At 31.8% G+C, this 17,894-nt stretch overlaps 1 protein-coding gene across 10 annotated transcripts in view; it reads right to left on the reverse strand.

Moving 5' to 3' along the window:
- The window catches only part of LOC126852400 (pleckstrin homology domain-containing family G member 5-like), a 113,534-nt gene that overhangs the window by 23,191 nt on the left and 72,449 nt on the right, over window positions 1-17,894 (reverse strand). For all 10 annotated transcript variants that reach the window (XM_050597185.1, XM_050597181.1, XM_050597179.1 and 7 more), the window contains one exon: window positions 6,905-7,147. In XM_050597185.1, coding sequence (XP_050453142.1) covers window positions 6,905-7,147 — 243 coding nt within the window. The remainder of the gene's footprint in view (window positions 1-6,904; window positions 7,148-17,894) is intronic.

The following is a 17,894-nucleotide window of genomic DNA, read 5'->3' on the forward strand; positions in this document are numbered from 1 at the left end:
AGGATAACAAATTGTGTGTTATGATGAATATTTGATTTTATGTATTTATATATATGCGATACATATAATTAAATTGAAAACAATTTTCTTCTCTCTTATCAATCAATTAAATAATTTACGTTGTTTTTTACATTTGTTACTGCAATATAATTAAATAATATATAATAATAATACATTTTAATAATACATTTTATATAATCAAACTAAATAAACAAATGGCTTGAAAGACAGCCTTTCCCAAGAACTTGTTTCCGACGAATTTTGCTTTTATTGCAATATCTAATAATCTGCACGTGAGAAAACTATCAATATGTTCTCGTCAAGAATAAAAGACGTTAAAGGAGGAAAGCTAAATTGTGTGAGAAGGGCACAGTTCGACAAACTCAATTTTCGTCATATATTATTACGTGACTCGAATGGAATTAGCAATATGTGTCTTGACTTTGACTAAAAATATGCAACGTTGTTAAACAAAGAAATGAAAAATTTGAATTATCTTACACGTATCTTTTTTCAAAAGAAATGAGTTTCATTTTGATAGAAAAGATATAAACTTTTCGGCCGTTTAAAATAATTATTGGTAGAAATTATATAAAAAATATTCTACTAGCACTCATCTATTATTATCTGTTAATGTAATTATAATAAATAATTAATATAAATAATTTTTCTGGAAATTAATTTAGAATATCGAAAATCAGCTATTAAATATTTTGTATTTAGGTTGCGATTACATATCTGATAATGGCTGATTAGATGCTCATTTTATCGTAGTAATCGCCAATTGCGTTTTTACGTCATAAATTGTATGCGTAGGCGCAACTGCAAGTAGTCCAAATCAACGCCTACGCGGCCTCTTACATTTTAGAAGAATACACATATATAAGGTATGAGCCTCTCATTATTTCTTCATTTTTTTTTATATTTGTGCAACAATGTGCAATTTTGAGTTTTTTTTTTTTTAGATAAGTAATAGATCTTTTGTTTACGTTGTAAAGAAAAGATTGTATAATCTTTATTTAAAACTTAGTGCCATGTTAAATCTGAAGAATAGATATTTAAAATTTATAGTTTATTTATAATAGAAAGAGCATGTATATGATAGAATTTAATTTAATAGAAAAATAAATTATATAAAAAGAAAGGACTTAAGAGACTATGAAACTTAATTTATTTGGCGTAAATTCTGACAACTCACCGATTTACAAGTTTCTGTAGAAAAATTTTAATTTTTCATTGACGAAAATTTTCTTGTCTAATTGATATTTCATATTGCAAATAAAGTCGTAAGAACGTAAGTACGTGAAGGTAATGTAAATGAATAATTTTTATGCGGAGGCCTTTCAATTCTTCCGAGAGCTTTATGAGTATGTTGAAAACACCTGGGGTTTACCGATAAAACTCAGAGTGTACTTTGCAAATTACCACTCGTTCGTGTCGTTAAAAACTCGCGCTTGGTCGTTGCCGCAATCTAATCTATTAACTAAATTTTATTTTGTCGAAACCGACAATGATACAGGAGAACCGTCGACTTCATTCGATAGAACTTTAAAAAAGCCCTCTGGCAAGCTATTATGTTTTTGCCTCTCCGCCGACCACTTGTAGAGGAAAATTGCAGTAATTTCGCACTCTCTTGCAATTCGCTGAAATTTTTATGCCCATTAAAATGTGACCTTGACAGTATGAGTGCGATAAATCCGGATAATTTTGCAACGCAAAGGGCTTGCGTCCAGCTTTAAGGTTTTCGTGTAAATTAACGGTTTACTGCTTTATACTATAATTTACGACACGTAACTCTCTTTTACAAATTATTTATATTAGAATTAGATTGACAGGGTAATATGATAGATAAATGTGAAATGATTTCCATATAATTTCAACAAGTAATTGCCTTATAAATCCAAGTTATGACACGTCAGTTAAAAATAAAACAATGTAAGATATACATAAAAGATTCTATTATATATTTTGTTCGTGCACGATTATTAATCCATATATATATATAACAAAAAAAAAAAAAGATTATAAAGATTCGCTTCCTGTATGTAATTACCATTAACATATTATTATCGTAATATTTTCATTAAATCTAATATATTCCGTTTTATATTATATATAATTATGCGATACATCTCTATTTCTGCATATACTCGAAATTGTAATTTCATTATCTAAACAGGATCAAAAATATAGTGGATAATTATCGATTGTGTTCCACATTCTCCGCGATAATTATTAACAACCACGTAAATATCAATGGACCAATATAGCAGTATTCACAAACCGTTATTAATATTCGATTTATTATTATTATACTAGATCTAAATTCCACAAAAGTTTTTATGCATTTTTAGTCGACTTTAATTATCGTCGTTTTATATGTATATTACTTGCTTACTACTTACGTATAATTTCGATATCAAGCTTCGTTCATGTGCCAGTTTGATGTTAAATATTTATATAATTAACATACAGAGACGCGCTCGCATCTGAGAGAGAAAAAGAGGAAAAAAGTATAATCTCTTTAAAAGTTTAATTTCATTGGAATATATACGTGGATTTGTAATATTAGATGATGGCTTAAGAATAGATTAATGTTTGCCGAGCGTTTAAATTTTTACATATTATACGCTATAATATTTCTACTATAACAATGAGCTTTAAAATGCTATTACGTACTACATAATATATGTAATTGTGCACATTTATTATTAATAGACAAGTGTTTATACGACCAAACTGGCAATTTATTGTTTGATTGTTCTATCACAACGTTTCGACCATATGTTTTGGTTCTTATCAAGTGAAACTAAAATAACAATACTATAAATAATGATAGTCACGTTACAAATGAAATAAATAGAATTATGTACCTACGTTATAATTAAAAAGTAGAAAGAGAAAAATCGAAATGTCAAACTGACATTGTGTCAACCACTATGTTTGGAATACTGAGAACGACTAAACGACCTTTATTAAGTTATCGTATATGTTGTTCAAATTCTTTGTATCTTTTTGGGAGTTAAGTGTTGTCAAAGTTTTTAATAAAAAACATTTCTCTCTTTCTTACATGTTTTTCGTTACGCAGAATATCAGGCGCTGACCAATCAAAGTCATGATCAAATTCTAATTTATGTTTGCTAATTACGGATAGATTGCTTGCGTGCATTTTTATATTATTAAAATGTTCCTTGACTTATTATTAACTTATATTCATTTTATTTCATTGTACGCAATAATAGACTAAAATTATTCCGAATTGTGACATTATGATTTCGTCTAGTATTTCACAGTATCACATATTCTCCATCAAACCGTGTAAAACCAAACTCGATATTAGAATTCCTGCAGTTTTATGAAATCGGGTCCGACTAATAGCAATTCCATGTTTCGTCCTATTTTCTCGCTGCTTTGCCGGATATCTCTAGGTTTCGTATCCCGGCTACTCGTTTGCGTCGACGGGATTACACAAAGGAATTCGTCCCCTCCATGTGAAGGATAACCCAGTGAATATCGGGTGTTCGATAGCGATTGATCGCTTAGCGATTCAATGTTCGTTATTCGCAAGCTCGTTATTCGCGTCCCACGGGCGCGAGATAAATCAAACAATGAAATGCATATATACATACAAATATCATCCGGGACGAACAATTATCGAATGATGTAGTAGACAAAATATTTTGTACGTGGAAATGATATGCGAAATAATAAGTCAAAATGCGCGCGTTAAAAAAAGAAGAAAACAGATTTTTATTGTTATTAATCAGAAATATTTATATAAAATATTTATATTAATTATTTGCTCCATTAAGAAATATTTTTCATTAAAAAGAAGAAAAGAATGAATAAATAAAATTAAACATAACAATTAACTCTCTTCCTAAAATATATTTTATTTTTTCTTATCTTCTTCCTCAATATCTGACATTCTTATGTAATCTTACAATTAGAGTGAGAAGGATAAGGTAAAGTAAAAAATAATTCTGGAAGTCATTCTGAAATTAAAAAGAATCGATAAAACTTATCTTGGGAAGGGAGAAAAAGAGAAAGAGAGTTTAAAATATTACCAGCGCAAATTAATTAACGCTTCAACGAGATAAAGCGTTTCTTGCATCGTTCAAGAAGACTGTATTTCTTGCAGAGGAGAGAAGAGATAAGACGAACACACGGAAAGGTGAAATAAAATGGCAGCTAAAATTTCATGATGACGCGAGCGAGATTATATAGCGCGGCATTAAATAGAAGCTTTGTTCTTTTGTTTTGAATATAATTTCATTGCCTTTGCGTGATTGTCGCGCGCATAGGATTATGCTAATTGACAAATTAATTTTACAGAATTACTTGGTGACATTTATGTCGCGTATACATAGTGTAGAGCATGCCACAAGAAAATGACAACAGGCCAGCTGATATAATGAAATGTCAGAAACCAACAATATTCCGCGACACGGAACAATTCCCAATTGCAATTAAAATTAGTCTGATTATCTCGTCTTGTTAACGAGTACTATAGTATCTTGTAATTCGATTTGCAACCACCACACAGAAAAGCGTAAAGTAAAAATATATTTATTATTCTTGGAATATCTTCTCTCTCTCTCTCTCTCTCTCTCTCTCTCTCTCTCTAATTTTAATCAAATATAAACTTTATTCGAAAAGAGTAATGTTTATAAAATCATTATTTTATTAAATGCAAATAATTTTATTTATACATATAGATATATATGGCAATTGGTTTTTATAAAAAAATATTTTAAGAGATATCAAATATTTACATCTCATAACAAAATATAACATAAATATTATATTTCATAGTATATTTATAGTACGTTATTTACTCTATTTTTTATCTCCCTTGAAGAAATTATCTTTTGCATATTAAATCCTCAATTATTTATCATACGTATATAATTATAATAAAGCGTACAATATTAAAAAAAAATAATAATAAAAAATTATTTAAAGAATTTCTTAAATATCTCAAATATGTTAATGCTCTTATTTGCATTGTCTACTTATTTACCGAGATCGACTTGCTAATAGACGAAAAAAATATGTTAATCACTATAATAATAGCTTCTCTCGAGAGAAATAAATTTATGCCACTGATCCGCAACATAGATACGGCCTTTATAAATCCCTAGAAATTACGGTAAACGTTTTCTACATCTTTCTTTTATCGTCGAGCTAAAAAAGAAATTAGTTTCACCGACGCGGGGCGCAAAATAATTGCGCGTATTTTACACTGGCTCTTTCCTTAGCTCTTCTCAATCCTTTAATCTAATTTATCTTTATTATTATTAGCTTATTTATATTATTTTTTGAATATGTTTTATGTTTTTATATTTATGTCTTTAAATGCATAAATATTGATGGTTCATTCAAAAGATCATTAATAGAAGATTATTATATTGCGTCATGCCATTCAATCCGACTTCATTACGAATTCAAGGAGTGACATAGAATTTCCATTTGGGATACAGAATCACAGTTCGGATAATGTCCGGACCACTTCGTAGAGATCGCAAAATTCCCAGCAACCGAAAGTATTTCAATAGCACAAAGGGTCGGACTTTCCTGTTGTATCGATGCCATTTCGCCGGTAGGAGGGCTCCCCTTTTTAGCTTCTCGAATCTTACTTGGATTTCGGAGTTACTCGATTATCTCGGCAATTTTTGCAAAATGGCAATTGTAAGAAATAGCAAAGAAATGAAAAAGTAACATAATATAATTCTCTAATTATTAATTTGTTTACGTTGTAGCACATTTTGTATAAATGTCCATTTGTAGCTATCGTGTTACGATTATCACGCTCGAAATTGACCGGCACTGGAAATGGAATCGCCGGGTATATACATATTATCGGGATAAAAATATTCTTCCGCGAGTCTGATATTCCTGGCCGCTCATCTCGCATTTCTTACGGTTTGACACTCGTACTCGAGCAGTGAAATATATATCTCTCTGTGGTCGGTCCCGTTGGAGGCATATGAAAGACATTTATATTTCTCTTAGAGATTGTGTTAGCTCGAATGAAAGGCGACACAAAGATGTGAGAGTTTCACGCGCGTTTTATTTTATTCTCGCCCGCTCCTCGCCCGCACTGGGATAAACCGAAATCCCGCGAATAAAGAGGGAATTTCCTCACTCGTTATATCGAACTTTTCGTACACGCGATCTCTTTGTTTCCATGCTGAATGTATCATCAGCCCTCCCTCTCTTTCTTTCTTTCTCGAACAAATATTGCGCGAATATTTCGTACTGCACGCAAAGTAAATTTTGAAACGTTATTATTTTTATCCTTTTGTAATAGAGATTGATAATTTTAACTATGAAAGATTAAAAAATAAGATAAATTAAACATTTCAAGAATGTAAAAGATAAGAGAAATTTTAATTTTCTAGATGACTTGAAACAAACTTTGACAAACTTAACACATATTTCAGAAACAAAGTTAATTAAGAGAGAGAGAGAGAGAGACTGAAAAAGATGTTTAATAATATTATTTCAAACATTCCTGTGAAATTATATAATGTGTACATTTATATAAATTTCAATGGAGAATCTCATTTCATTTTTCACTCGACGCGAAAAATAAAATTAAAGCTGTTTCCTTTCAATAAAATATACTAGTAATAAATAATATGCATCAAGAGATATAAATACGAGAGAAATAATAATGAGGGATATATTTCACGTTACGAATTATTAAAACTTCCACAATATTCATCAAAATTTTAAATCAGTTTTAAAAGAAGAGAGTAAGAATGCGGGAAAAAAGAGCTTCTAGTATCTCGCTGGAAAATTAGCACAGTGAAATTGCATCGACTATAATCGCACGACTTTAACTACGCCGAGAAAGCGCTTGTATCAAATTGTAATAGCGTGAAAACTTTTACCTTACCTGAGATCGCGAAAGTTTGTGCCTGGTACGATTGGGGTGTACAATCTCGACGGGTGCTGCGCCCGGTGCGAGAAATCGATTGCACTCGATACTGAGGGGATGGTGTTGCAGCTGATGGGGTTGCTGATGCTGGTGCAGATGATGGGGTTGCTGTTGCGAGGAATCACTTTCCAGATGATGCTCCCCCGTGTCCAACATACTGCTGCTGAGAGCATCCAGCTGGGTCAGCGATCTTGAACGCACCTGTAACAACAAAAAAGTTGTTTGCTTCATCAGAACAAAGTATATTAAGAATGAACTCTCTTTCTCTAATTAAATAAAAAATGTGTCCTATGATTTTATATTTAATTCTAAAGCACTAATATTATTTAAAGCTCTTTTTACATTTCTTCAAAAAGCACGAATGTTTTTCTTGTGATATGCTTGTCTAATCAGCGAAACGGGAAATCCCGCTAATATGAGCAAAGGGTATGTTGAAATTTAGCTAAAAAAGAAAAGAGAGGAAGACAAACATTTTTCTCTCTTCAAAATTATATCATTTGACGTAACCATAAAAATTTTCTTCTTGTTGACTGAACCGTAAATTAATTTGTGCAAATCTTTTTCCTATCATTGCACAAAAATACAAGCAGTCTCACATATTAATATCATATTTCTCTCTCCATTTATTTTCTCAATTATTCGCTTAGGAATCGAACGTTTCGGGATGGCAAGTGCAAACAATACGCGATACGTGTAGGCCGTTTGCGCGCTCTCGCAAATCGTCTACGATAAAATAGATTTGTGGCCGCAATCAAATGCATCGGTATACATGAGACGCGCGCATAACTGTCTGAGAGGACCTCTCTCTAGGGTGACACATCGGTAGGATGGCTGGTCCGGTATTAACAAACCCGTGACGCGACGGCGCGAAAACACACAAGGCCGACTTCCTGCGAGATAAATCTCGGGTAAGACCTTGACGAAGCGGGTCACCGGACAATCGATTTATGCGCGGAATCGATCCCTTCTAGTGTGTCGACGAGGCCGTTCGTTATCGCGATTTACTTGTTGTGCTCCCTTTTTTCCCTTCGAGATAACTTACTCCCGCTGAAGGCATTCTGCTCACTTGTTATTTCTCTCTGTTTCTTTTTCGAAAATATGAAATGACGAAATACGTGAGATATAATTAGATGACTACAAGGAAGTTTATGCCAGTTAGCATACAACGATGTAACTTTGGTACGATGCTAGAGAGAGAAAGCGCATGTTAATTTTGTAATGAGAAACTAAGCGTCATTACCTAATTTAATGTTAGAGAAAGGTAATTACAGGAGCAGTTAAAATAAATTAAAAATTATGTTAATTATGGACAAATTATATAAATTATACAAAGGTATTTTCTAATGTATGGTGTAATTATTTTCTCTAATTTTCAGATGATCGATTTTCAAGATGATCGGAATTCTTCAATATATACAGTAATTTTAATGACATCATATGTGTGTTAAAAAAGTAATATTTTTTAATATTTAACTTCTCCAACAAAAAATAAATATTATAGAATCGCCGTTATTTTTAATGTTATATTAATTATTCTTATAATAAGAGAGAGTATAATTTTTAATAAGTGATATATGAAGACTTCCTCATTTTAAATAGTTTCAAGTTTTTTTCTCTACATAAAAATTTTCTCTATATAAAAGAGAACGTATTCACTCGCCCCACTTCATAAAAGAATAATGCGAAATGCTTTCAGTCATACAAATGGTTCTTCAGAGAACTCTTAGAACTTTTACGGTCTTTCCTAAAATAGTGCGAAAATAGTGCTACGCGAGTCTCATATGAGAATATCTTTATAAATAATTCGTACGACAATCGATTATTTACGAGGCATATAGATATCCTAAGATGGTACACGCGCACGCATAAACAATAACAGACATAGGTTCTTTAATAATCAATTATTTAGCGATAAACTTCCAAAGATAACTCGTGTCATCTTGGCAAATTCTTTCGTAGAAAAATCATCAAAATAATCTAAAATAAATATCTTTAAATAATATCTTTTATTAATAAAATATTAGGATTATGCATATTCAAAAAAACTTTTTTTTTTTCAAATTTCTAAATTTGTTGGAAATAGTTGCGTGAGATTTTGAAAGAACTAAATTGTATCAACGGGCGCAATATATTTTTGAAAAAAATAATCATCTAATTATATTAACCAGAACTATTCGAAACTTCTTATAAGCCTTAATTTCTAAGGTAAGCACAATTTCCATTATATCGTGATACAACAATTTCTTTCGATAGTCGAGCTACACGTTTTTCAAGCTTTCAGAATGAAACTAGGATATTTATACCAACTCAATCGTCGTGGCTGTTGCGTCAAATCCTCAGTCACCAAAGAAGCTTTCACGAGGTATGATTATCCTAATTGATGGGTGGTATTCAAAGCAATTCGCGCGAAAGGAAAGGTAAGCTGCTCGATGATGGCTCGATGACTGTCGAGAATATCGTTGGATTTATGTGGAAAAAACTTTTATTTATCTCCTCTTTATCCCCTCATCCTTTGAGGCTAAATCTAACGTTCGATCACTTTTATTTCTTGATTATATGTAGACCATATTTTCTCGACACTATATAATTCCTTCTTTTCTCTATTTCTTTTCTATATTTCTTGATTTCCTGACAATGTTCCAAAAATAGGCAAGAACGACGGTATATTCGTCGTTCGAAAAGAAAAAGAGAAAAAGGGAAAAAGGAAGGAAAAGAGCCGGATCGTAGAATCTGAGAGAAAACTCAATTACGCCCTCGGCCAACAGTATTGAGGACGACGATACTTTCTCGTCGCCCTATATATATATATATATACAATACTTTGATGTACATACTAACATACTTCCATCGCGTTGTTTACCCATCGATAGATTCGTGCCGGTAACCGATCCCTGTGTGTCTTTGACCGTTCGATCTTATTCCACCCTCGCTTCGTAAAGATAATTCGTAAGATCATCATCGTGACATCGCGATGGCGGATGGAAAATGAAGTTGTGCGAGTGAAGATCGTCTCTCTGCTAAAGAGGGCTCGAGTAATGCACCGCTTCGGTCATACTGGAAAATATTGAAACTGTTTCTTTAGCGAAGCTTCTATATGACTTTCCTGCCCAGCTTCTTATACTTCCTCCCCCCCCTCCACCCCTTTCCTTTCGAGGATATCGCATTTGCAAGATATGTTGTATCTCGAAAACATGTTCATGCATACAAATAAGATGTTTCGATTGCCTTTTACCACTGCGTGGCTTAAGAACTTTTTCTTTATATAAAAAAGAAAATTAAAATTAAGTAAAAAAAATGTTGTAAACCATATGAATAGAGAAGAGCAGCAAGAGATAAATATAAAATATAATTATCTTTAATAAATTTTGATAATATCAAATTTAATCATCTATATTATTTTTTTAATTCTTAAGTAAAAAAAGTACGAAGAATTGATGTAAAAATCTTTGAAAAAAATCGCTAAAACCTATAATTAATAGATTGATTTTTATTATTCTTACATCTTGAATAAACCATTGATCATGAGCAAAAGTAACATAAAAAAATCAACGACTTTTCTCAGACGTTTCGATGCTATGTGTTCGATTTAAATAAATTTATTACATTTTCTCCGCTTTATTTCATGCATTATTTTTTGTTTTATTGAGACACTTTGATCAATTTTTCGTGAGTTTCTGGAAATAGTACAATTCCCATCGTCGTGGTCACGCGATTTTATGCGTTCTCTGACATTTTATAAATTTATCGTGACGATTCGAAACATCGCAGACGAACGCGCGATTTCGGATTTTATAGTATCTTACGGAATTTTTTCACACGAGAAAATCGAATAATATATTGTTTTGCGAAAGAGTATTATATGTGTGTGTGCAGAACGTATATTAAATCACTCTTCGTATATAATGTATTTCTCACCGATATCATCTCCTTCCATTTATATTTCGCCTCACATCGAGAGTCTTGCCAGAATTTCCTGACGTAAATCTGCGACACGCGTCGATCTTTATTTCGTCCTACCTTACGATGATGTATTTCTGTACATTTTGAAATGTATTTGAGACGTATGTGAATATATTATTCGCAAAAATCTGATATTGTTTCGCGATTTGACTCCTGAGGCAACTTGAGGAATTGAACACCAGATCAAAAAATTCCTCTGCGTGAAATAACGGCATCTTTGATATCTTTGGATTTATTTTTCATCACAACAACATTTCGTATTGGTTTTTTTCTCCTTTTCTTGTACTTTTCAGAATTTTGAAAAACAAACTATATTCTTACTTAACAAAATTCCCCGTTTTAAATTATTCACAATATTTTTTGCTCGAGAAATATATTTCGCCTCATCACAAAATAGCCATACTCATTTTTATTCGTCTTATCAATTTGTTAAGTTCTTGAATTTTCATGTCAATTACGAGAACATGATTCTACGGTGAGAATAGCTTGCCACAGATCGAAGCTCGTATTGTTCCATTGGTCGGCACGATTGAAATTCTCATCAATTAGCCTTCCCGTTAATCAATCTACGTCAAGTTTTGGTGGCCATACATAAACAATAATATCGTGCAAGATCGCAGCTGTGCCGCGTATTAAAGCCGAAATCGCTGATTCATTGCTATTCGATGGGCAATTAGTTATACGGAAACTCGAATGCGAGTCTCTATCGATTAGTTTAGCGAGAAGAGATGCAGTGCGTCTTAGATCGTAAAACACTTTGAGTTTCAAACTTTAAGGGGTATGAGTAAGCAAAGCTTTCTGTGCGAGTATCGATACTGAAAGAAGGATATTGATCTTTCGCAGTAACGATTATTTGTACAAATGGTCTTTTAATACACGTGCTTCAGATTCAGATTTCTTCGGAATATAGGAAGTACTTGCGCGAAATAAGAATGGATATGAGAAAAAATAATGTACCTGCAACACTTTATGCCGCTATGCATGCAACTTTCGGAGAATATAAATTTTACGCGATAGGCACATCTAATTTCTTTTTACGGGACATTTAAAACAAAAAATCCTCATGCCCAAAGTATCATTTATAATACCGAAATATTTATTTCAGATTATAGTGGAGCGATACCAACGTCGTGTAGTACACTTTTTTTTTTTTCACGAATCCTCTGCCCCACGCGCCTGTTAAAATGCAAATGTGACGCAAGTTTCGTTCGCGAAGGCGGTTCATAAAGTTTGCTCTTAATATCTGAAATATCGCCAATAATGATCTTCGATATTAGTCGTAAAGTGAGTGTATAACTCGAACGTTAACCTAGAAAGTAGCGCATTTAATGGAGTGGTGAGAATGCCCTGCGGTTAAATGTCACGTGTAAGTTTAATATTGCGACTGTAGGACGCGCATCTTGCTCTATACTCGGCACACCTTGAAGAGTCGGCGATAAGGTCGCCTGTTGTTGCTGTAATATTTTTTTTTTTTTTTCCTTACGCTATGAGATTTTGCGTCGCACTCATTTCTCGACACATCTTCCTTCCGGCCACTGTATTCTAAAGATTACGAGGATTTTCAGGGGATTGTCACGGTGACGAACAGGCAGCGCAATTTTCTTCGATCCCCTGTCCATAAACATGACAGACATTAAATCGAATCTCCAGTTTGATACGCGGAAAAGTCTGCAAAATCGAGATTGTTTCGCCGCTTTGATGAGTTGCCTTTGAGAGATGAAAAATAATTTGAGATATTTAATGTGATAAAGACGCAAGAGCGCGTTACATTAAATTAAATATTAATAATATTCTCTTCAAATATTATATTATCGAAACATTTTTATAATTAAATATTTTATATCATCATTCTTTTGTAGAGCAATTATATGAGTTCTGTGTCTGAGTAATGGAAATTTAAATAAGATTATCAAAAATAGAAAAAAAAGAAAAATTTTTTTGTTAGCTTCGAATTGTAATAGAATCAAGCACTTCTCTTGATAGCTTTAAATATAAAAGAATATAAAATTATTCAGAGATAAAAAAAGGCAACTCTTTTAAATATCGGAAAAATAAAAAAAAGTTAATAAATTGTTGTCAAAGCCTATCATTTATCCACTAGATTGAAAAACTAATTTTATGTTTTAAAATTGCCGCTATCAGTCTTTGCCACCGATTATTTCAATTTCTTTTTTATTACTTGAATTTTCTAATTTAAGGAAGAGCGAGGAAGATGGACATGTCATTCGGTTATAAAAAAGTCGAGAGTAAATTCAAGAGTCGCGCTAGTTGAAAGATCAGAAGAAGTTTTGGCTACTACAAATTTGTCGACCGTGATGTTCCACCAGTGTAGAGTCGTCAGATTTGGAACGAAGGCCGTGATTAAAGTAGAGCAAATGAGACCGGCGGCGACGACTAATTGGATCGGGTGAGACGAGAACGACGAGATTTCGCGCTTGCGTAAATTCAGTTAGAGTGACATCTGCGATCTTAGAGATTTATAGATCGACGAGCTTGGATTCATCGATAATCATCGATTGTTTGTGTAACTTGTAGCATGTTTTGTATAGATTTTGTGAAACGTTGGCTCAGATTAAAATTTTGTCCGGGGCAAATATTCCATAATTATTATGGAAGAGGTAATTCAGATTTACATCTAGAATGTCCAATGGAGTCAGAATGCCATTAAGAATGTCGATGTAACTTTTTTGAACTTTAAGATGAGATATCTTAACACAACTGCGTCTTAAATTAAAATTCTTTTCAAGAGTAACGTCTGATTCGAAATAAAAGTTTCGTTATTTATTTGCTCCCATGAACTATGATTTATGAAAAAAGCGTTCTCCACATCTTCGAGGTAACTCTTGTAATATAACTTATTTTTTAAGCAACAGCCTATTCCAAAATGATATCAATTTTTTTTTTTTTTTTTTTTTAAATACGTACATTAAATCTGTCATTCTTTGTTGTATGACTTCCGTTTTCTCTTTCTCTCATTCCAGCGTTATATCGTTTTCTCTCGCTTCTCGTTGCTTCCATTTTTTCGCTCCCAGTTTTTATGATTCTTGTATGGTACAAGATCGTTATGTACATAAGGCACTTAAGCACCCTCGTAGATGGAATTATGCTCCTGCTCAGGAATAGAAATTAATCGAATGAAATTGAGCGTTCATAGCTCATTTATTCGAACTATTATAATCGCATAGCATGCGCGTAGAGATATTGCACAATATTATTGCTGAAAAATGAAAATTAAAACTAATAAAATAAAATGTTTTGAGTGTAAATATTATATTATATATAGCAAGTTGTTGTGAATAAAATGGCGAATCTCAGTATTGAATGCGAAGGAGCATTATTATCACGATTAACTGACACTTGGAGGCGAAAATTATGTAAATGTAACGGATAACATAAGAGATTCAGTTTGACGAATTATCGGGTGTATACGTACGCCCGATAATTGAAATGATAGTAGAAATCGACTTAAACATTTCAGGAATTATCAGTCGATATGATAATATATCGAATCGAGGTAATAACGGCGCGCGATGGTCAGACGAATCGATTCTGATCGGCTCGAACGACTTTTACCGCGCTATAAACACCGATAGACATTACAAGAACTTTTGGTTTCCTAAAGAGAGAAACATTTCGTTACTAGCTGGGACAAACTAATTGCGTAGCTTTCAATTTCTCGCAAGTTTTATCGCCGCTTAAATGCTCCGTAAGTGCGGCCGTTTGTTCAGCGGCGAACGTGGAAAAAGCCTGATTTCTATTAACTCGTCAGCTTTTTATTTAACGAAAAGCGTCGCGCTAACAAAAGTCGCTTGTGATTTGTTGTATAATTGCGTAGAGAGCTGAGAAATATTTTAAATCCTTTTTATTACTTCGAGGAAAGACCAATCATCTGGCAACATTCCTCTGGTATTTAATACATAATTGCATCGGAGTTTTCAATTATATCCTTACTAATATCTAAATAATAATGTAAAACTGATCAATTGTCATAAGAGAGTCTCTTGTTATGTTAATTCTCTTCATCAATTTTCATTATTTAATTTCCAATTAGGCAGATAATAAACACAAAATCACAATTACTCTTTAATTAATGATGAAAATTTTGCATTATTTTCGTGCCAATATTATTCTTCTCATATTACATATTGCCATTTAATTACTATCTTGAAATCATATCGATGAAATGAAATAATATAATTCTTGTTAATTAACAATAGCATCTTGTAATTAAAGACATTTGAAACCGTTTGAGCAATATTCTCTCGAGATCTTCTGTAAAAACGAACTGATAGAAGTTATATACATATAAATGCATTTCGCTTCGAATTTATAGAATGAATAGTATGTCTCCTTTGTTTTTTTTCTCTCAGAAACTTAATTTTGCTGATAAATTAAACTTTTTTAAAAATCTGAAATAAAATCTACTTTCTACATTATTTTAAAATTATCTTATTTAATATACGCCATAAAGTTGATGAAATTTTCTTTCTGATCTAAACTCGAATAAAAAAAGTTCAGCGTTATCTGCGACTATAGCAAACTCGATGAGATTTGTTCGACAAACTATCATTTGCGGTGAGTTCGAGGACAGTCAGCATGTTTGCAAGAGACGACAGAAAATAAATTGCGTCGCAATATTCTCCTCGCTCCTCCTGGAAAACTTGATGTGCTTTATCAAGCTCCTGAACTTTATTAAAATTTCGTTGTTTAATTTCAAATGCGCGTATTGATGCAGTTCGATCGAGAATACTTATTGAAAGATCCAATGAGCTCCATCAAAAGTTCAACACGTACGATCACTGTGTAACGAGCAGAAGTAAAAGAGTAAAGCATCTGAATAGAGATTATTGAACGAAAAATGTTCAATTCAAATTCAAGAAACTTTAGCTTGAAAATTATTACCGAGTAATTTTTTCATAAGATTTTGATTATTTGTAAAATGTTTTTTTACTAATATTTACATAAAATTTGCAAGAAAATGATCAGACATATTCTTATTTTTTTTATTAATAGTTTATATTCTTAATAAATCTTTATCTTAAGCTTCTTAAAATGAGATCAAACGATAAGATTTCTATTAAGTGATCGAATAATTTAATAAATCACAGTTAAAAGCTAATATTAATTTAACAGTCATTTATTAAAATATGAATTTTCACTTAAAAATAATAATAAACAATTTTTGAAAATTTAGGAAAATATTTCATTTAAAAATGTATCAAAATAAATGATCAAAAATGCAAAATTGCCTTTCGTGTAACGAAGAGAAAATGCGATACAAGAATGCTTTAGTACAACGAATAGTTTAGTAGTTGTTAAAACGCGGAAATTACATTGTGCCCTGTTTTAGTAGCAAAAACTGGAACAGCGATCATGTAGCGATATGTTGAATGAAACTAAAATTATGCTGCTTTATGCAGCTGCAGATGTGATAAATGATTACTATACCTACGATCAACAGATCTGCATCTAAGAACAACTGCATGTTAGTTGAATAGCAATTGAATCTGTGATTGATGGATACCGTAACTCCGATTTGCGAGAAACAATTGCTAAATAATTGATCAGCTGCTATTGCACATATAAATGCAGAATCTAATTAATCATATACATATAATGAAATAAAGCAATTAGAGGAACTTATTTCAAAAGATAAAATAAAACTTTTGCGTTCTTTTAGATTTAATGAATATTTACATTTTCATATTCGTATTTTGAAAAGAATAAAAATTATTAAATTCATATTTCTTTCTTAAAGAAAGAAAAATTTCTGTTTATAATGTTTCTTCATATAGCTGCTAGATAATAGCCAATAAATATTATCGTAATGTTCATTGCTATGTTGGTGATTAGGGTATGCTCCCTGGCGATTATATATATAATTGTTAATTTATCATACTTAAAGGATACATTACCCAAAGTTTGTTGGTTATTCCTCGTAAAGTTTCCCGCAAATAAGCTTATAGTGTTATATCAACTTAACCATATCAAAATTCAACATAAACTATATTACTTATCAAAAAAAGTTTTGGGATTCACAACTAGCTTCTCTCTTATTTTCAAACATAATATTCATGTGTTTTTTTTACAATTTTTAAAATTAAATAAATTTAATTTAATACTAATATATAAAATCTAGGAAATTTGTCGAATTATTTATCTAAAAAGTGTTTATATTAATCTAATATTCAGATATGTTAGGCATGACTTGATCAACAAAATATAATTATAATTTAAACAGCAAATAATAAAAAAAAGAAAAATAAATAATTTATTTCAACGTAATAGTATAATCATTACGTGTTTTCTAGTTTCTTCATCTAAATCCGGCTATTCTGTTTGTCCAGAATATAAAGGGATGGTTAAAAGTTGAAAGATTTTCACGAAAATTCTGCTTTCTGCGTCGTAGAACTTGACAATTCACTTAACAAAGTTCTTTAAACGTTTATCTTCGCGCAGTTGTTACAAAGATGCACAGAAGGCAGAAAAAGCAACGGAACCGCTGCATCCGCACGTCATGATTTTATTCCAACTGTTTAACAAGCTTGCCAAATCACGTCGGCTGAAATGCATTCATATAATAGCAAACTGAATGACTATAAAACTTTAGTTTGATCGCGGATACGGATATTCGATCTTTTCTCTTGTTCTGGCTTATCCGCTTGAATTCGCCGGTATTCGTATAATGAAGCAAGCGGAGAAACGTGCGGTTTGCAATTGCGAGAAATCCCGTGAGATGAATATAATTTCACCTTTATCACTATATGCACTGACGATATTACTGTAAGAGCGGTGTTATGTCAAAAAAAAAAATCAAAATTATTACAAAATTAAGTAGCATTTTTTCATAATATAAATTATAAAGTATCGTAATAATATACGTTCAAAATATAAGTTTGAAATTGCTGTGAGTGAAACAAATATTTTTGCTTATTATTGTATGTGTGTATATATAAACATTGAATAAATTATAATTTATTGCTTATAT

The sequence above is a fragment of the Cataglyphis hispanica genome, chromosome 10 (assembly GCF_021464435.1).
Source record: "Cataglyphis hispanica isolate Lineage 1 chromosome 10, ULB_Chis1_1.0, whole genome shotgun sequence".
Classification (NCBI taxonomy): domain Eukaryota; kingdom Metazoa; phylum Arthropoda; class Insecta; order Hymenoptera; family Formicidae; genus Cataglyphis; species Cataglyphis hispanica.